This window comes from Vipera berus, assembly GCF_964194415.1.
Source record: "Vipera berus genome assembly, chromosome: 4".
In the NCBI taxonomy this organism is placed as follows: domain Eukaryota; kingdom Metazoa; phylum Chordata; class Lepidosauria; order Squamata; family Viperidae; genus Vipera; species Vipera berus.
Window position 1 is genome coordinate 70,805,542 of NC_138206.1, and position 25,934 is coordinate 70,831,475.

General features: G+C 37.3%; 1 protein-coding gene across 1 annotated transcript; it reads right to left on the minus strand.

Moving 5' to 3' along the window:
- Window positions 1-929: 929 nt before the first annotated feature.
- On the minus strand, window positions 930-18,857 carry ZRSR2 (zinc finger CCCH-type, RNA binding motif and serine/arginine rich 2). The gene is made up of 11 exons (XM_081327041.1): window positions 18,739-18,857; window positions 16,220-16,299; window positions 14,704-14,776; window positions 10,721-10,829; window positions 9,310-9,396; window positions 6,487-6,525; window positions 6,112-6,227; window positions 3,577-3,790; window positions 2,677-2,732; window positions 2,066-2,175; window positions 930-1,519 (listed from the first exon to the last, which is right to left on the minus strand). Exons 1-11 carry the CDS (start codon window positions 18,786-18,788, stop codon window positions 1,083-1,085), a joined length of 1,371 nt encoding a protein of 456 aa, XP_081183167.1. The 5' UTR covers window positions 18,789-18,857; the 3' UTR covers window positions 930-1,082.
- Between the last annotated feature and the right edge of the window lie 7,077 nt (window positions 18,858-25,934).

The window sequence follows — 25,934 nt, forward strand, 5'->3', positions numbered from 1 at the left end:
TTACTATAGGTGGAATTACTAAATCTCAGGCAAATTTCATATCTGCTTCCTTAGCAAAAAGGAATTTGACATTTTGGAGATGTTATTCATAAAAAGTATTTTTTAAAGTTTCAAAAATAGTTAAGGAGTAGCGTTTCAGAAATTATTTGAGAAGCATGCTGAAAACACTGCATAGCCCTATTAAAATTAAAGCTGTGAAGTGGAAAAGATACCCACTGTAATCCACAAGTATGTAAAAAATATAGGACAAGGAACCTGAATAGCATTCCAAACTGGGAGAAATTCCAGGATCAGCAGGTATGCATGGAAGAAGGTCTTATAGATGCATATTTATATTACCTGTGTTCAGGTCACAGCAGGTGGCAACACCAAACTGACCTTGGCTAATTTCAAAATAGCTGAATAAAGTTGGATGGGAAAACTAGGAAATCTTCAGGCTGGAGACATAAATTTGAGCTTATTTAATATGCCAAAAAAGTTGTTTTAAATGACATATGAGCAAGTTCTTGACTCCTAAATTAATCATTATTTTATGCAATAATGCCATAGAGAAGAAAGCTTTTCATAAATTTAATAGCAGCAGTCAACTCCCATGGCCAGCACAGTCAGATATACTATGACATTTAGAAAGCAGTAGGATGGAGAAAGCATGCTAATAGTGGCCATTCTATCAAAGTACTGTTTTTCTTAAGTTTTTGTTGTTGTAGTAGTATGGAGACTATGCTAAATGGAAATATATCTAATCAAAATGTAACTTTGGACAAATATGAAAGTATAATTGACTTATTTAATGTACTTATATATAAACAAAGTCTAAACCAAAGATTTTTGTTACTTCAGTTGTTAACTTGTTACACAATACATTTTAGCTAAATTAAAAAAAGAACATCCACTTTCCACAGCAGGCTAATTAAACAAGTCCCAAGGAATTTGTTTCATTTTTTAATTTATTACAAAACTTTAGATAGGATAGTGCATAACAGCTTTATTTTGAGACACAACAATGTACAATTGATCCAATAGGATTATAAGTAATCTTTTTCAAAACACATCCAAGTCTTAAAAGTAATTCTCCAGCAAGTTCAACTATTCCTTCCTTTGCTACTCTTTCTGCCTCTATTTCTTGTAGGAGATGGACTTCTACTACGACTACGTGTCAGGCTCCTATCGCGATTCCGTCTTTTCTTTTTACTGTGTGACCGTTGCCTTCCATGACTGCCTGATTTCTCAGAAACATGACTTTTCTTATGCTTATGAGATTTTTTTCTTTCAGATTCTCCATTTCTTTTATTGTATGAATAATTGGGACTTTGATTGTTCCTTCTTCTTGATCTGCTGTAATGTTCTTCATAGTACTCCAGTCTATTTCTCCTTTCAGAGTTTTTATTTGCCTCTTTAGCCCAGTCAGTGCAAATGTGCATATCTCTATTGGCTTCCCAGAACTCATTATTTGGATTTTTGAATACATGAAGAAAGTTACAGTGCTTCCCTCTTGGACACTTTTGCCTTTCAAACAAACCTGAAAAAGGATTTATTTTAATAGTTATTGAATTTGAAATCAAGATTATGTTTCCATTCAGTACACTTTGTGATTTATTTGTGTCTGCAAAATATTACAGGTATCGAAAAAGGCTCTGTGCTTGGTTCACCATCTAGAAATCAACCAGTGAACGGAAATATTTAGGCAAAGGTGTTTTCAAAAATGTTAGCTTTTTCCAGAATATCCCATATATAACTGCATATGTCTGAGAGATATTTCCTTCAGTATATTCAATAATACAGCAGTAGCTAAACATTGCTGCATTTCGTCATACTGAGTTACCAGTCCTAGAGAAACTTGCCAATTTAGACCTAGAGAGCCCAAGTCAATTAAAGATTATGGCATGATCTCAGCAATCTGCTGGATGGAAAACTAAGTGCTATAGCAGCAGAAATGAAAATTGTATTTTATCACTTCCTACTCAGTTCAGAAATATTGATTTTTAGACATTCACTGCAAAAAACAACAAAAAAAAACAACAAAACCCCACCCCAAAGACAGAAACCAAGAGTTTCATTGACTCACCGCAAATAGCTGTTTTCCACCTTGTTACTGGACAAAACTCACACTGCAGCTGCCGCCCTGCATACCACCGACCGTTGAATAAAGTGAGAGCTTCCTGACATTCTTGTTCTCTTTAAAAATCAAATTGAGAACATATTGCTAGACTGTCATGAAACTAGTAGTATTAAAACGAGATACCGCGAAGCAAACAGAAAACACCTCGATATGCCTGTCCTACAAATGTAGTCATCGACTTACACCTGCAGTAATGGTCATAACCTATGACAGTGACTGATTGTAAATCAAGGATTACCTGTGCAAATAAAGCAAATGGGCACTGAATTATCTTAACCTTCTAATATTTAACTGGAAGGATCAGAATATGATTGAAATCCTTTGTGTGATAGGAAATCCTAAAAAAGAACAGTTTCTAGATTTGTGAAGTAGCTCCCATTCACATAACCCACTGCAGATCTTGTTTAAAACACGTCAGTTATAGGAGATTAATGCTCAAATGGGGCCACTGACATGATGAAATATACTCGGTCACAACCGATTAATGCTTTGCCTTAAAGCTTTTTGTAAGATCTTTATTAAGTTTAATAAAAGTCTATTTATTGTTAAACACTTACGACTGATATTGAACATACACATTTCCTCGAAGATGAGGTTCAAAGTTACAGCTCACCTATGTAAAAGATAAAATGTCATTCAAATTATACATCTGGAAAAATTAACCTCATAGCATTTCCCTTAATTTTGTAAATATGGTTTCTTTGTGTTTATATTTAAACTTTAATCTTACGCATATTGTATTGGGAATTAGATGTAGTCGGGGTTTAATTCTGAACAGGGGGCTACACAATAATACATGTTTACAAGATACACTATTTACAGCATGCAAAGCATTAATTTCATCATCCAATTGAAAGAGCTATAAGCTGGTTGTGTGCTTACTTTTAGCATATGTTAGTAAGCCAACAGCTGTTTTCATAGATGGTAAACTGAAATTCAAAATCTTATCTAATTCACTATTAAAGTTAACATATTACTACATTCAACAAGTAATTGAACTCATTTTGGCATTCAGCTAAATCTTGACCTAAGACCAACTGGGTCACTAACTCTTTTCTTGCTGGAATAGTCAGAATATAAATGTTCCTTATTCGTCCAAGTTACACAAACCTGACAATGACAGTTGGGATCAAAGAAGACATTAAGGAAACTAATATACCAAGGTTACAGAGAAGGGCAGAAAGAGAGACAAAGAAAATAAATGCTTCCTTATTTTCCACCTATAAACTGAACAGAGGATTATCATAAGATTTTTTTTCACCCTTTGGCTTTGGGGCACCATTTCATGTCAGATTTTGTTCGGCAGGAAAAAGCACAAACTCATAGTCAACATATGAACTTATTTTGCCTCCCCACTTCTTTCACACAAGACTAAGGTCCTATGTTTTCCACAATTTTTCAGTTTATAAATGCACAATTAAGGCATGCAGAAAATACCAAATTAAATATTTTTGTACCTTGAACTGTATAACCTTCCCCACATTTTTGAATTCAGGAAGCACGTCTTCATAGAAATCTAGGAACTGTTGATACATTTCCTCCTCACTGTATTCTAGACTTGCATCTGTGTCATAGTCATCTCTCTTACATTGTTCCATCCCAAAAGTAATAAACATTCCCCTGATAAGAAGGGTCTGACTAGAGCTTGGATAATGATGTTTCCGAGAACACCTAAAATTAATAAGAAAAAGGTACTGAACCTACTAAAAGTCTAATCATGTATGACATGTTTCACTAGAACATTAAGCCTAGTGAAATATAAATGTTAGCAACATTTATCGCTTACTTTAAAGCCATTCTTAGAGCAACTGACATTTTCATTTTGGACTATTAAATATATATCTACGGGGTTCTACCCATTGATTTAAGTAACTCCAATTATTATTAGTCATCCTCAATTTTCTCCCTAATAATAATGCATAAATGCATAAAATGCATAAAAATGCATTCTTGTAGCATACACAGAAGCTTCAAACAAAATCTTTCACTTGTGATAGGAAATGGAGATAAAAGACATTACTTCATAAATTATTTTTCGCATCTATCTGAAGTGTTGCCTTACATGCTGCCCATTTCCAAAGTCTTCAAGATGAGAGATTGGCCAGTCAAAAGATATAAAAAGAACATATGTCTCATTTCAAATGCGTTCATTTAAACATGATTTTCCTTTCAGGATATAGTATTTATTTTTGTCTATAAAAAATATCCTGAACTACATTTCGATTCATGCACCTCACTATTAAAATTGTCAGTTAATAGTGTATGGGTCAATTCCTTTTACTTTACGCAATATCCTGGCCAGGGGTCGGCAACCTCGGCTCTTTTATGACTCGTGGACTTCAACTCCCAGAATTCCTGAGCCAGCACAGCTGGCTCAGGAATTCTGGGAGTTGAAGTCCACGAGTCATAAAAGAGCCGAGGTTGCCGACCCCTGATCCTGGCTCTTGTCTTCAGCTAGAAAGGACAAAGAAGAGCAGACCTGCATAAGTTCCAGAACAAACAATAGGAATAATTTTCTGACACAATGTTTCTGAGTAATACAAAGAAATGAAAGAAGAGAATATAGTTAATTGTATCTTTAAAATTGAATACATTTTCTCTCATTCTTAGATGAATCATTCAAATATGGTATCTGGCCCATATTTCCCTAAAATGTGGCTTGAAGCCGAGATCACCTGCCACACATATGGCAGAGGTCTAAAAAAATGTTGTCAACAGATTTTGCATGAGAATTTATTATCTTAAGGACTCAGCACTGAACCCTTTTCACTAAAGTATCCCAAGGCAAACAAAATTAGGAGTGTCAGATTATACCTTTAAAAGGGATTTATTAAATAATCCTCCCTGCAAAACAGGAAAATTAACTGTTCAGGGAGCATTTTTCATTAACTAAGACACTAAAAATCTGAATTTATTGTTACTGAATAACAAAATAAAATTCTTGAAACTAATCAACTGAAATTCAATCTGATTATACCTTCAGATAAGGAAACTGGATGAAAATTATTTCCAATTCTGCCAATAAATAAAAATGGTATTTGCAGAACTCTTTAAAAATGTGTTTTGATTTTAAACTTGTATGAGTTACCCCCGCTCATAGAATTATTTTCAATGGTTAGCAAGCTAAAAATTGACTTCACGGATATGTATTTATCAATATAAATGTGTCACACAAAGAGAAAAAACAGTTTTCATTGGATATTTACTAGTTATAATTAATTGGGAAGCATAAAGCTTTGGGGCTTTGAATAAAGTTTCAGATTTTAGCAGACGGTTTGAGCTCTGAAAGGACGTGATCTTTATTTTTCTCATATCTTGAATATATATTCCTGTTCCAACTGGGTCAATTCTTTCTCCTTAACGTTTGAGGCCTTCACATGCAATGGGGATTTTTAAAAAAATGTTTGCTAAATAATATAATTAAACCATGGCCCTGCACAGTAACAGTAACCTTGTACCCCACATTAATTTTATATACAAAATGAGTTCCTTCTTGAGCAGAACTACCCATTTAATGATGTGCATGACCCCCAAATCAGTCTCCCATGTGTCTCCAGAAGTTGAAAGCTAATCTGGAGATGAACACAAAAGGGAGGGGGGAGAAATGAGCTACTTTTCCAGGTGAAGCTTGCTTATCAACTATTAAAACACTACAATAGCTGCCATTCTATGCATCAGGAGATGTACAATATTAAAAGTGTTACTGTAAGTTAAAACATTTTTTTATAAATTAACAACAAAGCAAGAACAACATAACCAATATTCCTGGGCGAAAGGATGGAACACAATATGTCATAGGTTAATATGAATAAAAAGGAATTCATGTGTGCCTATATTAAAATAAAACTGGTGGGTATTCATCTCAAGAGGGAATGTCTTTGAGTGAGTAAATTTCACCCTTAGGATATAAGCCAAAATGTTTAAACTATTAATTAACATTGTAGAAAAAACCATTTCTAGTTACTTTAATTATTCAATTAGGATTGAATTACCTGTCCCCAAATCTGCAAGCTCCAGTTTTAATATAGAAAGGGCAATTAGCACGATCTTTCTCGGTGCCTATATTCTCTGGGGGCTCAGGATTGTGCCAAGTAGTTCCATTTTCCAGCTGTTTTTTCCCCCAAAAACGATACCAGTATAATAAAAACAAAATAAAGTTTATAAATGCATTCTGATGAGTAAATTTAACTAATAAATCAGCTTTTCTATAAAAATGTCATTAACTTTATTAAGAAAGGGAAAATAAAATTTCATCACTAAATTAAATTTCATTACATTCAACACAGTTTTAAACAGCAATCATATCTAATGTTACAAACTATATTTCTTGTTAGATAAAAAGTTCTATGTCCCTGCTCTAAACATACCTGACTTTCAGCCTGATCCAACATCTTCTGCACAGCGTCCTACAAATGGTGCAAATACAGAACTAGTAAAAACTTTGAATCCTGACATCTGATTTGTTCAGTTAAGATCAAAATGCTCAGCTTTAAGTGTTGCTTTGCTTAGTTCAACTGAGAAAAGGCTTACATAATATTCTAATGTATTCATGCATGTACACACTCATAAAACTTATATAAAGCATTTAAATGTTTTAAATAATTTCCTCCACATCATCATTCATCATGCTATCATTCATCAATAATGGTATTCGCTTTGCCAACAATTAACAGCCCAAAGAAAGTGTAGAAGATATTCTGATTTTTTTAGTTTTGCAAACTAGCAATATAATTCTGCAATAAGTTAAATATATTATGAATTCTTTGAGTCAATCTTTTGAATTTGGATGAGACTGGTTCTCTAATACATATTATAGGGGACAAGTATCTTGTCATTGTAGCAGCAACTCTGCAAATTATGTACCAGAAAAACTGATTTATATGTAACTCAATGGTATCTACAAGATGAAATATGCACAACTGCACTTGCTGCACTGATTGCTGAGGAAATCATATTTTTAATATCTGTATAGCAAAGCTTAGAGTTGTAGAATAAAGTTGAATATTAGTATATCAAAAATTGTTAATTGTATTTTAAAAATCCTAAGCACTAAGGGTAATTAAGAATTTATCAACGGCTTCTGATTTCTCATTATATATCAGAACTTCAGTTGTAACCAGTCATACTCAAAATCATTCAATTACATGATTCCTCAGTGATGATATTCACATTGAGTCCAATACCTGTTCACATTAATATCACGTTTATTTATTCCAGCTCAGTTTTTATAGAACAATAGTAGGTTTAACTTTTCAGGGTTTGTGGGCATATTTGGATTATATTGTGGGTATATAGGCAAATGGCCACTTGGATATGTTGCTCATTCACAAAAGAGCTGCCAGGGGAGACATAAGCTCCCTACCACACCTTCCAGCACTTTTTACCTTTTGTGGCCACACTCTGAAACAGCACTAGGTGCAACCACTCATCACTTTCATTTTCTAAGAAATCTTATGAGACTCATTTAGGATCCAGGACATTTCTTGGAATTAAAATGAAATTTAAGGCAGATATGTACCTTTATAACATCACAATTTTCTCTTTTTAAAAAATTAAAATACTTCATTCAATGTAAAAACTATATAAAACAAAAACTGTAAGAGACATCCAACAAAATTTCCATGGTGTATCCAGGTATCACACTGTGGCTCCTGATCCATAACTTTTCCTTTCTGTCTTCACCTCCTTTGAAGCCCTCAGCTTCCCTCTTAGTTCCCAAACACAGTAAAACCATACTTGGAAAGCATTTAGTCTGCTGTTTATATAACCTGCTTCTAATTGGTGCACAAATATTTTCTTTTTGACTTAAGAAACAATGAATAAAATACCATCAGCATTTAAAAAGCAATACATAAAACCTTCCTAGCCCATTTTGCTAATTTAAATTAATGCTTTCTAGTCTGACAATTTTTTATGAAGAATGCTGTACTTCAATTATTTCTATGACCCAAGCTCCTCTTTCTAAACATGTTTTAAATATCCGTATGACAAATCTCAAATTTTTGCCAAAGAAATGAGCAATAGACATATTCACTTTTTACTTTCAAAATTCTGTAAAGTATAACCTATAAAAAAACCTTTGTAATTTGCTTCTTCCCCCACTTAATAAGCTATAGAAAAAGATACGTCTTGATGAATAAGATGAGCTGCAACATCTTTAAGTGAAAAAAATAGTTAAGGAATCGCAGCAGCAGCATAATTCCATTTTTAAGAACTTGAAACAAGATTAATCTTTATTTGCTACACCTTTAAAATTTATGTAAGTGACATACAAGAATAATTTTCTTGCATTTACATCCTCTCAGCAAGAAGCCTACTTGCTTTTTTCAGACCTACTGTACCAAAAGCCACAGTTTTTTCATTTGCCATTATAGGAATAGAGCTGGTAGCTTGATCACAACCACTGACCAAGAAAAGTAGACTGTAAATTTGTGATTTTTCTTTCTGCCTCACAAAATTTATAATTGCCAGCTGTAGCAAGATGAAGCATATGTACAAAAAGGATACTATATATACGAGAGATAAAGTTGGTTGTTATTCTTTATATTCTTTCCAATTTAACACTGAATTACAGTGCAAGCCAGTCCCTTTACACTTAGAAGTATTAGTTTAATAGTTTGCATAATGACTTAATTTAGAATTAGCAAGGCAGAGTCACAAATGTATTATGTTTTGAAGTTCTGCCAAACCCCCCATTGTGTAAGGCTACAGTTTGGCTGAAACAAAGCTTAGGCTTTTGTTGGCCAAAACTAGCTAAAACAAATCCACAGGGAACTGGAGTGATTTTATGGAATGGTCAGTGCACACAGCCTCCTCTCTCCTCATTCAGTATATCCCACTAACATTACCCGTATCCAGTCCCTACTTACTATCAGCTGCCTACACAACATATTCCACTGGTCCACCTGCCTTCCAATCATCCTTTCCTGCTTTCCCCTTCTTCTTTGGCTGCCATCACTGGTGTCTTATCTTCTCCCTTTGAAACATTACTACCCAGCAATCAGACTTTATCTTGGACAAAAGTTAGTCCTATGACTTATTCCAAATGAGATTTCTATGAACAAACTGATTGGCACTTTCCCACTCAAATCTCTGGTTAAAAACCTGGCACCTGGCTGACGTAACTTAGGACTCTTATGAGTACAGTGAGAGGATATGCATTGGATTTATCCTCCTAGAGCCGGAATCACCTCTCTTTCTCTCTTCACTTGTTGTTTTCGGTCTTCCTCCTCTTGTTCTTTCTGTTGTTGTTTCTTCCATTCTTCTTTTATTTTTTGCTAAAAAAAAGCAAACCCTTTATTCATCTAGAAAATGTGTACAAATATTGTTGCATTGTATTAAATTAATTTCCTTAAATTTAATTAGGTATCTGCTTTTTGACCAATGAACCAATTCAAATTTATTTGATTTTTTTTTTCCTCAAAAATTTCAGTGTGGGTTACTTTTCTCACATAGCTAGAGAAAAACAAAATAGCAAATCTAAAGGCTGCAACAATGAAAACATGACAGTCCAACCAATGTCGTACAAACAGCAGAAAGGAAAACAAAATGAAAGAAAATCGATGACCTGTTTTAAGGGCTTAATTTTGAACTACTGAAGTAGCTGAGTCTTAGATTCCAGGTTCCTACAGTCTTCAGTAAACCTTACTCATTCTTGGATTTCTTGTGAGTAGACTTAAATACTTCACAGAAGTTGCTTAAATTAATTGCCCACTTATTCCATAGGCAAGGATGAGCCACAAAGCCAGCACAGAAGAAATCTAAATCGGTAAGATCATAAGAGGGAAAAGAGAAAAGAGAAGCCATAACCAAAAACATTTGGCAATTCTGGTGATAAAAACAGCCCTACACAGAAAAAAGTATATCAAACATTCTTACATTTTGTTTTCCTTCCATTCTTTATAACAGAGTACCATCCCCCTTCTTTTGGAAGGCTGGGTTGGTCTCCATTTATTCTTTATTTTTCTACCTGTCAGATATGCTGTCATGTTATTTTGTTTTCATTGCATGGAAATTCTCATAATTTTACAACATCCAGCGATTATGTTTGCTTTATTTAAAAAAGAATATAAAAAGAAGCATTACTGAAGAGAAAGCAGGGCAACAAAATAACAAAATAATACATTTAATGAACTTGGAAACATAAGTTTGGTGCCAAGTTTTTAATGTTTATGGTTTTAATAGGTATATTGGTTATACTGTTTTGTTTTTTAAATTGGTGTTGCTTTGCTTACTGATTGGGAAACACCCAGAGTTTGATATAAGATGGGAGGCTATATAAATGTTTTAAATAAATAAAAATAAATACATTTAAGGGCTTCTCACAGAAATATAACTATAGTTTTATAAAACAGCTTTAAGAAAGACTGACCATATTTCACTGTAATCAACCATATTTAATTTATGCCTATAGGCAACTTAAATCACAAATAATATGAAAACTGTGCCCTTTGTTATTCATGTAGCAGCTCTTCCAAATATAATGCTGCATTCTCAATATTAGTTCATGACAGTTTTTTGAAATAAAGGAATTGATGATGTTTGAAGATCCAAAAGTTAACTCTAGGAGTCTATTTCACTGCTTCAAAAGGTTCACTATACCTCTTCTTCCTCCTGACGCTTTCTGGCTGCCTCTTCTCTTTCCTTCCTGATCTTGAAAGCTTCTTGAGCCTTTTCTTCTCTTAGCAACCACTCTTCATGAAGCCTTTGCCTTCCAATATAATCAAGTTAACAATGAATGAAATAGTTTGTCTCACTCTGAACAATTCTAGTCATTATTTCTTCTTTAAATGAACTGATCAAAATTAATACGTCAGCAATGAGGCTGCAGTCCTGTTTAGGAAGCAACTTCTACTACACCCTTGAGGCTGTTCTGTACCAGCCTGCTACCGGCCCTGCAGAAAAGGCAGGGACAACCCCTTTACAAACGGCAAGAGGCTGGAATTAAGCCTGCCAAATTTATTAACATAAAACAGAGCAAAACAAGACACCAACCATGAAACAGGAGCTATGAAACAGGAACTATTCAAGCGGTTGCCTTCAGCAAACCAGCCCTCCCATGCATTCCCCTTTTATACAGTTCAGGGCATGGCTTCTCTCTGCCTCCTTCCGAGGTGCCCCATTGCCTTCCTCTGTTTACTCCTGATTGACTGCCTCCTGCGTCGGGCGTCCTTGAACAGGGCCAGCTGTGGGTCATCTTCATCCACGCTGTCAGGCTCACACAGCTGGGTCTCCGTCGTGACCAGGTGGGAGGGGCCTGGCTGAGGGCTCTCATCAGCAAGCTCTCCAACCCCCTCAGCAAGCTCTTCAACACGACCCTCCTCCTCTGAGTCGTCCGACCCAACTGCCGAACCCACAGGCTGACCCTGAATCACAACAGAGGCCTATCTCCAAGCAGATATGATTAAGACCAAGAAGGTGTATATAAGCTTTATATATACCTTTTATAAATAAAGTTTATCAATAAAGACAAGTTCAGCAACTTATTATATAATTTTAGAGAGTAATCAATTAAAGATAGAGAAAAAAGAGAATGTTTTACATGTATTAAATTGTTTACACACTTTGCTATTTATAGTGCATTAGAAAGTATTCAGACCCCCTTCACTTTTGTCAATGTTGTTATTCTGCAGCCTGATTCTACAGTTGTTGAAATTCATATTTTTCTCATTAATCTACACTCAGTACCCCATAATGACAAAGTGAAAACAGAATTTTAGAAATGTCTGTAAATTTATTAAAAAGAAAAAAACTTAAATATCACATTGGCATAAGTATTCAGACCCTTTGCAACAACATTTGGAATTTAGTTAGATGCCTCCCATTTCTCTTGATTGTTGCTAACATTGTTGTTGATGTTTCTACATCTTGATTGGAGTTGACCTGTAGTAAATTAGAATAGAACAGAGCTGGAAGGGTCCTTAGAGGTCTTCTAATCCAGCTCCCTGCTAGAGCAGGAGAACCTAAACCATTTCAGACAAGTGACTAATTTATTGGACCTGATTTGGAAAGGCATACATTATAGCAATGGTGGTGAAACTATGGCACAGGTGCCAGAGGCAGCACTCAGAGCTCTCTCTGTGGGCACCCGTGCCATGCCCCGGAGGTGGCAACTGTCCCTCTTCAACCAGCCGCCTGCTAATTCGCCGAGGTCCCACGTGGCTGAATGCATCCCAGCATGGCTGGTTTCCCTCCCACCCATCCTGTCCCTCCTGGCCTCGCATGCTCTCCTTTTCCCAGGCACGACCCACTGCATCACCTCCTCAGCTGTTGGCCGACCATCCATCTCAGAGGCAGCTTCTTTGAACTGTTAGCGATGGGCTGCAGAGCCCCAGAATGCACCTGTTGAGGGGCCAACCGGCTGTGGCTACTAACAGACAGCATTGGCCCCCATGCGCTTGCTGGCCTCTGTGTGCGGGGGCCAATGGTGTCAGGCAACAGCTGCCCCAACCCTTGCCTTGCCCGATGGCAATGGCACCCCCACCCTGCCTCACCTCACCCCACAGGATGAGTCTCCTGCCTACTGCCCCACCTGCCAGAGACCTCCTGGAGCTCCCCCAACTCTGCCCACTGCCCACAGGTGTCCCTCCCCATGAGCACTGAGGTGACCACACCCACCTTGGCCACACCCAATCTTCCATGATCACCACAGCCACACCCACCCAGTGAGCCACGCCCACCTGGCACCCAGCGATAAATAACTGGGTTTTGGGTTGCAGTTTGGGCACTCGGTGTTTAAAAGGTTCGCCACCACTGCTCTATAGGATGCCTCACAGCAGACAATGCATACTGTAGCAGAGCAAAACGCATGAAATCAAAGGAACTGCCTGCAGAGCTCAGAGACAGGATTATTACAAGGCACAGATGTGGGGAAGGCTACAATAAAATTTCTGCTGCACTGAAGGTTCCTAAGAGCACAGTGGCCTCCATAATTCTCAAATGGAAGAGGTTTGGCACAACCAGGACTATTCCAAGAGCTGGTTGCCAGGTCAAACTGAGCAATTGGGGAAGAAGGGCCTTAGTAAGAGAGGTAACCAAGAACCCAATGGTCACTCTGACTGAGCTCCAGAGATCGTGTGTGGAGATGGGACAGAGTTCCAGAAGGACAATCATCACTGCAGCCCTCCACTGATCTGGCTTTATGACAGAGTGGCTAGACGGAAGCCTCTCCTCACTGCAAAACACATGAAAGCCTGTTTGGAGTTGCAAAAAAGCGTTTGAAGGATTCTCAAGACTGTGAGGAACAAGATTCTCTGGTCTGATGAAACCAAGATTGAACTGTTTGGCCTCAATTCTAAATTTTATGTCTGGAGGAAACCAGGCACCGCTCATCACCTGCCCAATATGATCCCAACAGTGAAGCATGGTGGTGGCAGCATCATGCTGTGGGAGTGTTCTTCAGCAGCAGGAACTGGGAGACTGGTCAGGGTTGAGGGAAAGCTGAATGGAGCAAAGTACAAGGATATGCTCAATGAAAACCTGTTCCACAGTGCTGGGCCGAAGGTTCACTTTCCAACATAACAATGATCCTAAGCACACAGCCAGTGGCTTAGGGACAATTCTGTGAATGTCCTAGAGTGGCCCAGCCAGAGCCCTAACTTGAACCCTATTGAACATCTCTGAAGGGACCTGAAAATGGCTGTCCACTGACGGTCGCCATCCAACCTGTCAGAACCCATTTCCTTGTTAGGGGGAGGGTGGTTCTGTCCCTTTTCAGCTTCTTTCTGTGGGTTGTGTCATTCTCCTGAGGGGGAGCGGGGAGGCCCTATGGAATGCATTATTTCTCCTTTGCTTAGCTACAATGTATCTTCTCTGCCTTTTCTATATGCTTGCTCTTTGAACTGTTTCCCCGAGGTCAACCTGTGAAGATCCAATAATGTCTTCACGGGCATGAGTACAGACTCCCATTATCAGCTCCGTTCCCACAGTGGACTTAACACCTGATTGGCTCGTTTGAACTGACCGGATGAACTATTGGGGTGGGGTTTGCTTGATGCTCCTTTAACCTATTAATCTGAGTGGGAAACCCTCAGATCCTGCCTTTTATGCCTGCTGTCAGCTTCTCCTAATAAAAGTTCCTTTTGGAATGAAAGTGTTCCAAGAGTCCTGCTTTCTTGGGATGAGGTTTTGAAGCGGGTCCTTACATTCAGCTTGAGAGGATTTGCAGCAAAGAATGACAGAAAATCCCCCAATCCAGGTGTGCAAAGCTTGTCGCATCACACCCAAAAAGATTCTAGGTTGTAATTGTGGCTAAAGGAGCTTCAATGAAGTACTAAGTGAAGGGTCTGAATACTTAAGCCAATATGATAATTAAGTTTTTTTTTTCTTTTTAATTTAGAGACATTTCTAAAATTGTTTTTTGTTATTATAGGATACTGAGTGTTGATTAATGAGAAAAAAACAACTGTAAAATCAAGCTGCAGAATAACAAAAAGTGACAAAAGTGAAGCGGGTCTGAATACTTTCTGAATGCACTGTATATACTTGTCTTCCAAGTTATATATACCTAGATAGAAGGTTAATGGCTTTAAGTAAGCATGCAGAAATTTGAGCTGCCTGATTATAGGTTAAATCTGTTTCTTCACCTTTCATCTTCAAGTTCTTGCTCTTCTTCATTTGGTTCGTCTTCATAAATTAGTTCATCTTTATTTGCATTTTCTATAAAGAAAAAGAATAAAGAATAAATAAATAAATAAAAAGAATTGTTCATCTTTGGTTAGAAGGCAGATTAGTGCATTCCACATTATTTAAATAAGTATTGGTGCACTTCAGTTATAGGAAGTCAATTCTGTTTCTTATACCTATAATATTTATGACAATACAACTAATTACCAGGAAAGGTGGTAGGTTCTCCTATGTCCCCTCTAGAAAACGATGGACATGGGCACCCTGCATTATAAGGCTTTAAATTAATTTACAGCAAATTAATTTACAGCAAATTGTGCTCTATAGGGGATTAGAACAGCCAGATGGTTACTTGGGGATGCCAACTACATTAGAATCACATTGATCTTAAGAGTGCTATTTTGGTTTTCAATAAACTTATGGATCCAGTTCAAAGTGCTGGCTAGAACCTATAAAGCTCTGAATGGCATACTGCTGGGTTACGTCGGGCACTGTTTTACCAAGCATGCCTGCTTCTTCCAAATATCTACAGTGGATCTAGTATACCCATTCCCAAGAAAAAGTAAGAGATGTATCAGCCAAGTTCTCTCTATAATAGTCCCTTGACTGTAATAAACTGACATGAAAGGTATACACGGCTCCTATCCGCCTCCTACTTCAGAAGGCCCTGAAAATAGCCTGTTCAATGAGTCTTTGACCATCACAAGTACCTATGAGGAACCATTTAATAATTGTATTGTTTTAATTTGGATTAAAGGTTCTAGGATGCTTTTGTCTAAGCATCTAGGACTGCCCAGGGTCTAAGAAATACTGTTAAATAAAATATAAACAAATAAGCCCATATATAGGGGATTGGTTCGAATGGCCTGAATGACTAATTCAATTAATTGTATGTTTCTGTAACCATTGATGCAACTAGACTCCCAAACCTCACTGGAGGGACAGGCACTATAGTAACCTAAATAATACAATCACTTTATCAAAATGAAAGCAATCTAGATTCAGATTTAATTTTATATCAAAACAACAGGATCTAATAATGTTAGTAAAGGGAATAGTGCTCTTTTATGACATACCTTTCCCAAAAAATATTCTAAAGCTATTCCAAACATTCCTCTTCCCCAAGAAATGCTTGGTTTTCTCAAGTCTGCTTATATTTCAATTTTGTCCATGTCCAGATTGTACATAAGAACTCACACAATAATTAATATCTATTTTACTTTTTAATCAAAAAAATCAGCAGCAGTTTACTATGACTGCCTATATAGCCTATCTTTTGTAATCTCAAAGTTATTTGATACACACAGACGTATAGTCTACATACTCCTGTAAAAAAACCACATTCACTATTTTGAACATATACATATATATTCAAAACAGTGGAAATTGACAACTCCCTCTGATCATTAGAATACAACTCATAGTTGGCAAAAAATCTGTATTTCTTTATTTATATCAGAATATATTTTCTTTTACCTGAATCTCTCAGTCTTGCTAGAGCTTGTCTCCTTTTCTTCCGCTTCTCTTTCTTCAAAAGTGCTCTGTACCTTTTGTGGCTGAAGATTAAACAGTTTTTCTTTTATTTTGATAACTGATGAAATACTAAAATTCTCAGATCCTAAATATATAGTATTTTAAATAGATCATGTTATAATTCTGTTTTTCTTACTAGGAATTAATTGAACTCAGTGGAATTTCTGTGGAATCTGATTAATATTTCAGAAATAAAACTTACTTTTTTAGAATTTATTTCTGGTAAACGTATTCCATTTTTAATTACTAAAGTTATCAAATATTAAAACACCCAAGAAAAATAAAATAATGTAGATATAGATTTTAGCCTAAAATGTGTTTTGTTTTGGGTCCTTTTGCTAGTTTACAAAGTTAGGGGCCAGCTTCTGCAGTATTTTTTCCCCAGATTCTTCTGTGAAGAGAAGAATATAGTCTGCATATATCTGGGTTTTTTTACTCAGCTGCCAGCACTTGAATTCTGAATTTGGACATAAGTTCAGAGTAAGTGATATGTAGATGTAATTTTTTCCTCTAAGCCAGGGGTGTCAAACTCGCAATGTCAAGTGAGGTGTCGTGATGTATCATGACTTTTTTTCCATTGCCAGCAATGGGGTGGGTGCAGTTTTGGCATGACGCATCCAGCCCGCAGGCCAGCAGTTTGACACCCTTGCTCTAAGCTGTTGTTTCAAACCAGACCTGAAGTCTCAATTAGAATATATATTAGAAAGAAGTGAGAGGCTTAAAACTACAGATAGTCCTTGATTTACAACAGTTCACTTAGTGACCATTCAAAGTTACAACAGCACTGAAAAAAATGACATGACCCTTTTTTGCATTTATAACCACTGCAGCATCCCAATGGTCACGTGATCAAAATTCAAATGGTTGGCTGACTCATATTTATGACCATTGAAGTATCCTGGAGTCATGTGATCCCCCTCTGCAACCCCCTGACAAGTAAGTCAATGGGGAAACCAGATTAATAATTGTATTACTAATTTAAAAACTACAGTGATTCACTTAACAAATGTGGCAAGAAAGGTCGTAAAATGGGACAAAACTCATTTAACAAATGTCTCACTTAGCAACAGAAATGTTGGGTTCAGTTGTGGTCATAAGTCAAGGACTACCTGTAATAGCAATGCAAAATTGACATTTATGGTGCCTATTTAGATAAGACTGAACAGAGGGTGAAGTAGAAACATAATAAATTTAGCCTTGCTACTAGGATTTTCATTCAGATCAAACCCTTCCCATTCATCCCCATTGTAAATGTGCATTCCAAAAAAGGGTCCCAAAGAAACAAATGAATTCCCAATTTTCCAGCAAAACCACAGATACAGATGCCCAATTAAAAACAATACTGAAGAAACATGATGTAGTTCTATACTGTTTGGCAAAAAATGTTTAATTAAATCTAGAAGTCACATCTCAAGAGGACAGAGAGGCAATACTTATATTCACACATATACCTTCAACGTAAACACTACTATGGCTTAGAATTATTGCCTGGCTAGCTCACACAACTCACTAAATTAATGGTTGTTTTGCCAAAGAGTGTCATCCAGACACAATGATGTGGAAAAAGTGATTATGTGCATATGGCAATGTCATAATGCAATCCTGGTCCTTTAATAACTTGGCTCCAAATATTTAACACAATTATGCAAATTCAGATGATTTTATTGTTCAGGTTTTTTCAATTCCCCTCCCCACCTGACCCCCACCATCAAATAGCAGTAAATTACTACAGTCCAGCCAGAGTATTCTTGTAGTAAGAAATTTTTCAAAGAAATACCTCCTCTCCAACGTAATTGAGCACCTAAACTAGTGCTTTTTTTACTCTCGTAAATTTGAATTTGGGGAAGGGTGTGTGTGTGGCAACTGTTAATGTCTGACTAGTATCCCACTGTAATCATTTTGGGAACTGAGATGCATTGGGAATTGAGATGCATTGTTTTACAAAAGTACTTATATTGTCCCAATATTTAAAATCTGCTAATGTAAACACAGAAGGCTTACTATTAATTTTTAGTCTATTATTCTCCATCCCTAACTGATGACATAATGCATTTATATCCCACATACGCCCCTCCTTTCCTTTATTAACCACATTAGCCTGTTTGCAGCTTTCCCCATGCAGGCTGACATTTAAAGTTCACGTTACCTAAGCCATATTTATATCCTCTGCGAGAGCCACTTGCTGCATCTCTCATGAAATCTTTGGCATTACAGTTTGCTAGCTGTCTCCTGCAAAATAAGTCCTCTTTATTCTTACTCCGTTAACCGCCACGAATTCAGGATTACCAGCTCCTTAATTTCTCATTGACAGAGAAGATTACTTCGATCACCCAAGCGCCAACAAGTGACAACAGGGAGCTCAGGATAACAAACGGCACCACCATGACATCATTCCCAAAGCGAGACAAGACAACTCTGAAACCTAGCAACTGAACCAAAACACATAACTAACCCATTCTTACCTCAATTTCACCATCCCCTCAACTGGCGGCGGCGACAAGAACGTCGCCATATTACAGTCTCCAGGATCATCACGTGACGAGAGACAGTCGGACGTGACGCAATTTCTCTTCCGTAAAGGTGTTCCTTATGATCCTAGCTAGCAGAGTCCTGAACGAAGCCTGGTGAATGGAGGGCTCGAGGAAGGGACTGGACGATAGAGATAGAAATGCTAGACTGGAGGTATCAGGATCCTTACGGACACTTTCGGTCTAAGTTTAAAATGAAAGTAAGAAGTTTTCATATTTCAGAGCTCAATTTAACAATATAGGTAGTCCTCGACTTACAACACTTCATTTAGTGACCATTCAAAGTTACAACAGCACTGAAAAAAGTGGCTGGCTTCCAGAAAAAGAAAGGTATTTGTAATCTCTACAAAGAAGGAAGGAATAAAGAAAAACATTAAAGGAAAAAAAACCTGTTCGGATGGCATTACATTATTAATGTACATTTCATATCTTGTACATTGAAATGTAATGGTGGATCAGAAGAATTGTGACATGTGAAAGGCTTTGCTTTCAGATTCCATCCAAGGCAGGCCACCTCCATTGCAGATCCGAGAGAGGGCAAGGTATATACAGGTAGTCCTCAACGACCACAATTGAGCCTAGAATTTATGTTCCTAAGTGAGAAATGTGTTGCGTTTTGTCCCATTTAACAACTTTTCTTGCCGCATTTGTTAAATGAATCACTGAAGTTGTTAAATTAGTAAGCATGGTTAAGTGAATCTGGCTTCTCCATTTTGCGTCAGTTCACAAAAGATGGTCACATGACTCCAGGACACTGAAACTGTCATAAATATGAACCAGTTGTCAAGCATCCAAATGTAAATCATGTGACCATAGGGATGCTGCAACTGTCATAATGTCCAAAAAATTGATTCAGCCAATCAGAGCCAGACATGACATATGGACTTTTGCAAAAAATTTACTGAAGCATTCCAGCAAACGGGTCCCAACCACTAAGGGGGCTGAGACCCTGAACAATAATAGTAAAGCATAGCTTTTTTACAGTAGTTTTCAAAAATGGGGAAGTAAAATTTCACAGAACTGTTACCTTTTTTGGAGTTCTACCTTGCTTTTAGCATACATGTCTCTTTGTGGAATTGCCTATACCCGAGTATATCTGTCATTTTCCCCATAGAATTATCTTGCACAAAGATTCTACATGTCCATTGTTCCTACTTGCAGTTATATTGCTTCTTGTTATTAAACTTTGTAACTTAATTCCCAGCAGTGTTGTTACATTTCCTTCATTTTGAACTGACACATAATACAGTTGCATTTCTCTAAGTATTTATTCTTTCCTAGGATGGGGGTGTATTGATTCTCAGCCAGTCTAGTCTGGAGAAAAGAAGGACTAGGGGGGACATGATAGCAGTATTCCAGTATTTGAAAGGCTGCCACAAGGAGGAGGGGGTCAAGTTATTTTCCAAAGCACCAGAAGGCAAGACAAGAAATAACAGATGGAAACTAATCAAAGAGAGAAGCAACCTGGAATTAAGGAGAAACTTCCTAACAGTGAGGAAAATTAACTAGTGGAACATGAATTCAGACATTGTGGGTGCTTCATCACTCGAGGTTTTAAAGAAGAGACTGGACAACCACTTGTCTGAAATGGTATAGGGACTCCTGATTGAACAGGGGACTGGACTAGAAGACCCCCAAGGTCCCTTCCAGCAATATTCTGATACAAACCTGATTCAATAGATGTGCCATTATGTTCCCTCTTTGAATCTGGGAAAAATTTATTTCCCTAAGATTCATCAACAAACAGCATCTGATTTTTAAGTGTTTTGATAATTTGTTGGCAGGGAGCGAGGAATGAGGGTAAGCATTGTAGTCTGTAACAAGTAAAAAATAAAATGAAAAAAATAGCCAGAGATTTGAGCCACGAAAAGTCTGGTAACCAGCTAGTAAGCCAATCCCAGGTTCAGTGTCCCAGTTTTGTACAGGTACATGGGCTATTTGTCAGATGCCCTTGGTAAGTTATAAAATAACCTGTTGCTGTTTTTTTGCAAACAACAATTTGTCTAGTTTAATTTTCTACAATTCCCTCTTCCCTTCAGCAGCTAAAAGGTAGTCAAGAGCCATCCTATTCTGAAGGACTACTTCCCTAATCTGGGTCACTTCAGAAGTAATTAATTCTAGACTTCTGGTTTGCCATTGCGGCTGCTGCGGCTGCTGGAAGGCGAGCTCCGTCTTCCACGTCTGATTTCATTCTGCTGGGAGACCCTGGAAAGGGTTGAAAGTTGCCCTGTAGGGGTGACGAGCAAGGAGGGGACCCCCGCTTGATTGCAGGAGGGCGGCAGCCCTTCTGCTTGATCAGGGGCAGCCCTCCAAACCAGCAGAGGAAAGACCGGCCATAGCAATATGGCTCGTCACTAAGCTGCAGACAGCCGAAGTCAAACTTACCATTAAGCACTTCTAAAGCAACGCAGATGAAACTGGGTGAGATGTGATCTTCTATTTAAGATCCTAAGTATTTTCTTTTCCTGCAAAAGCTACCCAAAGTATCTTTCCCCCTATGAGGAGAGAGGGAAAGGAATATCTGCCCCACCCTCTAAGAATAGCAGCAACTTATTACCCAGGGGAGCTAAAGCACTAAAAGAACAATTTTAATTTAATTAGATTTATATGTTTCTGAAACCTGGGGACCAAAAGTTTTCTTATTTTTACTGGTGACTTTTGTTTTTATCTACAAAAAAAGAAATAAAACTGGAAAAGGATTATAAAAATTTTGGACATAAAAATGTTTTTAAATAGCATCCATGACATCTTGTGGCAAAATGTGGTATTACAACTTATTATTGCCTAAAAGAGATTTGGCTTGAAGCCCAGACTGATGAAACTCTTTTGACCTTGATACCACCTGTGAGAAACTCAGCTGTAAAGAAAACTTCTGGGTGGCATAACTGGCCAGCTTGAACTATGAATGTAAACCTTTACTGACTTTCAGAGTTATATGTGGGAAATTGCCTTCCTATCTCTTTATTTGAGGAACATTGGATATTATATGAGATGATGAAATACCTTGGACTATAAAATCTTACTTGACAAACGACTTCTATTATAAAGACTACTTATAAACATGTGAAATAGTGGTCCTATACCTAGTTATAAAATCGTTTTTAATATCTGATTTTAAAGTCCTCAACTTAATATAATATTGAGAGAATATGGATGTAGACCAGGAAAAGATCCTTTCCATGTTGAAAGCAATACATGAAACCATTCTTTCAGCTTGTGACAAAATTAAGACCTAACATAAACAAACAAAATGTCAGCTTACATATACAAACCCAAACCCAAATTTTGACTACAACCAAAGAACTTACAATGCAGAAGATAATGGAAGAAGTGGAACAATCAAATACTAAGACAGAGAACTCAATTGACCAACAAATACAGTTAATGGAAAATCCAGAAAAGGGACTGACAAAACTGAAAATGGAAAAGACTTTCTATATAAATCAGAAGAAATAGATTGAAGAAAATTGGGGTTCTGATTTATTAGAGGGGATTTTATATTACTAATTAGAGGGTTAAAGGGAGAAATTGAGATAAGGACAATTTTGACCATTAAATTTTAAAATATTTGGAAATTAGTTGAAAATAAGGATTCTATTTGTTTAATATTTAAAAATTAGATCCAAAAGAAAAAAATATGAATATGTTTGATTTATTGATTAACCCAGACAATATATATAAAGGTTTTGATTTATTAAAGGGAATACTGTATTACTAATTAGATGATTTAATATGGTGGGAAATAGATAACTTTTAGGAAATAGAACAAGACTATATTCAAATAGATAAGATGTTATTCTGAATATTAGATTCTGTTATGAATTGAGATAAGGGAAACTTTGGTTACCTAAAGCCTGGAAATTATAAATATCAAATGTTAAATTTGAATATTGATGGGAAACTAAAAATTGGGGAAAAAATCAATAACAGGAGATTGATTGTCTATAAAGATTGAATGTAAAAGTAATTAAGATATGTATAAGCTAAACATTTATTGATAAATGTAATAATGATGTTTTTACTCAGTTGATATAATAAGAACTGTATAAGCTTAAATATGAAATAGTAGATATTAAGGGAAAAAGAGAGGAAATGATGTTGTAACTTGAAATTTGTACTAAAGATTTTTGTATGTTATTGAACTATTGATTAATCCAGCCACCACGTTGCTTTTTAAATACTTAAATGTAAAATTGGAAAATTAATAAAATATTTTAAAAAGAAGTAATTAATTCTAGAGCCGTGGCAGTTTGGTTAGCTATTAATTCTACCACAGCTTGTAATTGGGTCAGACCATTAGTTAAGGTTCGGAGTCCCCTGACTCCCATAAAGCTCCATGTAACCAGTCTTAATTCCTTGACTATCCTTGCGGGGAGCCTGTCTTCACTTCCCCAGGCTTGGGCACCCTGATTTCCAGCTCACTTTTGCTGCTGCAAATGTTGGTGTGCTGGGACGGCCACAGCCTTACTGGAGGCATCTGGTAATAGAAAAAACTCAGGGACAATCATGTTGGGGTAGCAAATCCCGGTCCAATTCAGGGGTAATCTTCGATAAGCTCTATTACCACATATCCAATAGTGGCCTTATATTGCAGGGTGCCCATGTTCGAAAGGGCCTGGCCATGAGTGAGTCGTGTCATAAGTAGGACCTTCATCAATATATTGAGTACCTCCTCCTAGGGGTGGCCATAAGAGATTACTGTGATAATGCCATAGAGGCCACAGTGTCCTTAATACAATGGATGTTCTGATCAGATCGATCTTTATATGCCCAAAATTCTATCCACCCATGGACAAAAGTAACTTCCCCTTTGCATAGGCAATCAGTTACAGGTATAAGATGCGTCAAGAAAAACAGGGCCATGAAGAGTTAAGGAACCCTCAACAAAAAGGGATGCCCTCTATAGATTGTGTACACACTCAGAAATCTGCTAGCTTTAAATGCATTACAGTGTTAGAGGACATATTAATAAGAAAATTATTTCTCAAACCCGATAGATGACCTTGGCTATCTTGTTGATCATGTTCCATGTCATGCAGTCCTTCCATTCTATGGACCAAGACATATTTTTGTAGAAAGAAAATGTAAATACAAAGTCAATTATCACCACAAGTTACTACCCTCACAATCTCCTATGCCCAGTCTTCCACAAGTATTCCCTGGAGGTTCATTTGATGGGGTTTTTTTATACAGGTGAAGCTCAAAAAATTAGAATATCGTGCAAAAGTTCATTTATTTCAGTAATGCAGCTTAAAAGGGGAAACTAATATATGAGATAGACTCATTACATGCAAAGCAAGATAGTTCAAGCTGTGATTTGTCATAATTGTGATGATTATGACGTACAGCTCATGAAAACCCCAAATCCACAATCTCAGAAAATTAGAATATTGTGAAAAGGTGCAATATTCTAGGCTCAAAGTGTCCCACTCTAATCAGCTAATTAAGCCATAACACCTGCAGAGGGTTCCTGAGCCTTTAAATGATCTCTCAGTCTGGTTCAGTAGGAATCACAATCATGGGGAAGACTGCTGACCTGACAGTTGTGCAGAAAACCATCATTGACACCCTCCATAAGGAGGGAAAGCCTCAAAAGGTAATTGCAAAAGAAGTTGGATGTTCCCAAAGTGCTGTATCAAAGCACATTAATAGAAAGTTATGTGGAAGGGAAAAGTGTGGAAGAAAAAGGTGCACAAGCAGCAGGGATGACCGCAGCCTGGAGAGGATTGTCAGGAAAAGGCCATTCAAAAGTGTTGGGGACTTTCACAAGGAGTGGACTGAGGCTGGAGTCAGTGCATCAAGAGCCACCACACACAGAGGAATCCTGGACATGGGCTTCAAATGTCGTATTCCTCTTGTCAAGCCGCTCCTGAACAACAAGCAACGTCAGAAGTGTCTTACCTGGGCTAAAGAAAAACAGACCTGGTCTGTTGCTCAGTGGTCCAAAGTCCTCTTTTCTGATGAGAGCAACTTTTGCATCTCATTTGGAAACCAAGGACCCAGAGTCTGGAGGAAGAATGGAGAGGCACACACTGCAAGATGCTTGAAGTCCAGTGTGAAGTTTCCACAGTCTGTGTTGATTTGGGGAGCCATGTCATCTGCTGGTGTTGGTCCACTGTGTTTCATTAAGTCCAGGGTCAACGCAGCTGTCTACCAGGAGATTTTGGATCACTTCATCCTTCCTTCCGCGGATGAGCTTTATGGAGATGCTGACTTCATTTTCCAGCAGGACTTGGCACCTGCCCACACTGCCAAAAGCACCAAAACCTGGTTCAACGACCGTGGGATTACTGTGCTTGATTGGCCAGCAAACTCGCCTGACCTGAACCCCATAGAGAATCTATGGGGCATTGCCAAGAGAAAGATGAGAGACATGAGACTGAACAATGCAGAAGAGCTGAAGGCCGCTATTGAAGCATCCTGGTCTTCCATAACACCTCAGCAGTGCCACAGGCTGATAGCTTTCATGCCATGCCGCATCGAGGCAGTAATTGCTGCAAAAGGGGCCCAAACCAAGTACTGAGTACATACAGTATGCTTGTTCTATTACATGCAGTCAATAAAACAAGGAGTGTAAATATTGTTCTATTTACACTCCTTGTTTTATTGATTGCATGTAATATTCTAATTTTCTGAGATTGTAGATTTGGGGTTTTCATGAGCTGTACGTCATAATCATCACAATTATGACAAACCACGGCTTGAACTATCTTGCTTTGCATGTAATGAGTATATCTCATATATTAGTTTCCCTTTTTGAGTTGCATTACTGAAATAAATGAACTTTTGCATGATATTCTAATTTTCCGAGTTTTACCTGTATGACAGTACAGCAATGTCAATCTTGTAGCTGGAATGGTGCTCAATCTGTTCAGCATCTGTAGTTATCAGGAGGAAAGGTGTAACCATGTGCAGCTCTGTATAGTTTTCAATAGTATGGAGAACTCTTCTCAAAGTGGCTGTAGTTTCTCCTGACAGATTCCTATTAAAGTCTACTGAATCAAAAGACAATCATTAGCCATTAGTTATGGGGACCCAGGGTTCTATTTTAACACTCACCATGCATCTATTGGTATTTAGTGCCCACTCAGGTGCCATATTGATGTTATTGGGCATTTTTTGTTCTGTTG

Coding starts and splice junctions, on each gene's coding strand:
- ZRSR2 (XM_081327041.1), bottom strand. CDS start 18,788: ATGGCGACGTTCTTGTCGCCGCCGCCAGTTGAGGGGATGGTGAAATTG. Junction 14,777..16,219: donor AGCAAGACTGAGAGATTCAG/GTAAAAGAAAAT, acceptor TTTTCTTTATAG/AAAATGCAAATAAAGATGAA. Junction 2,176..2,676: donor GTGTATGTTCAATATCAGTC/GTAAGTGTTTAA, acceptor TGATTTTTAAAG/AGAACAAGAATGTCAGGAAG.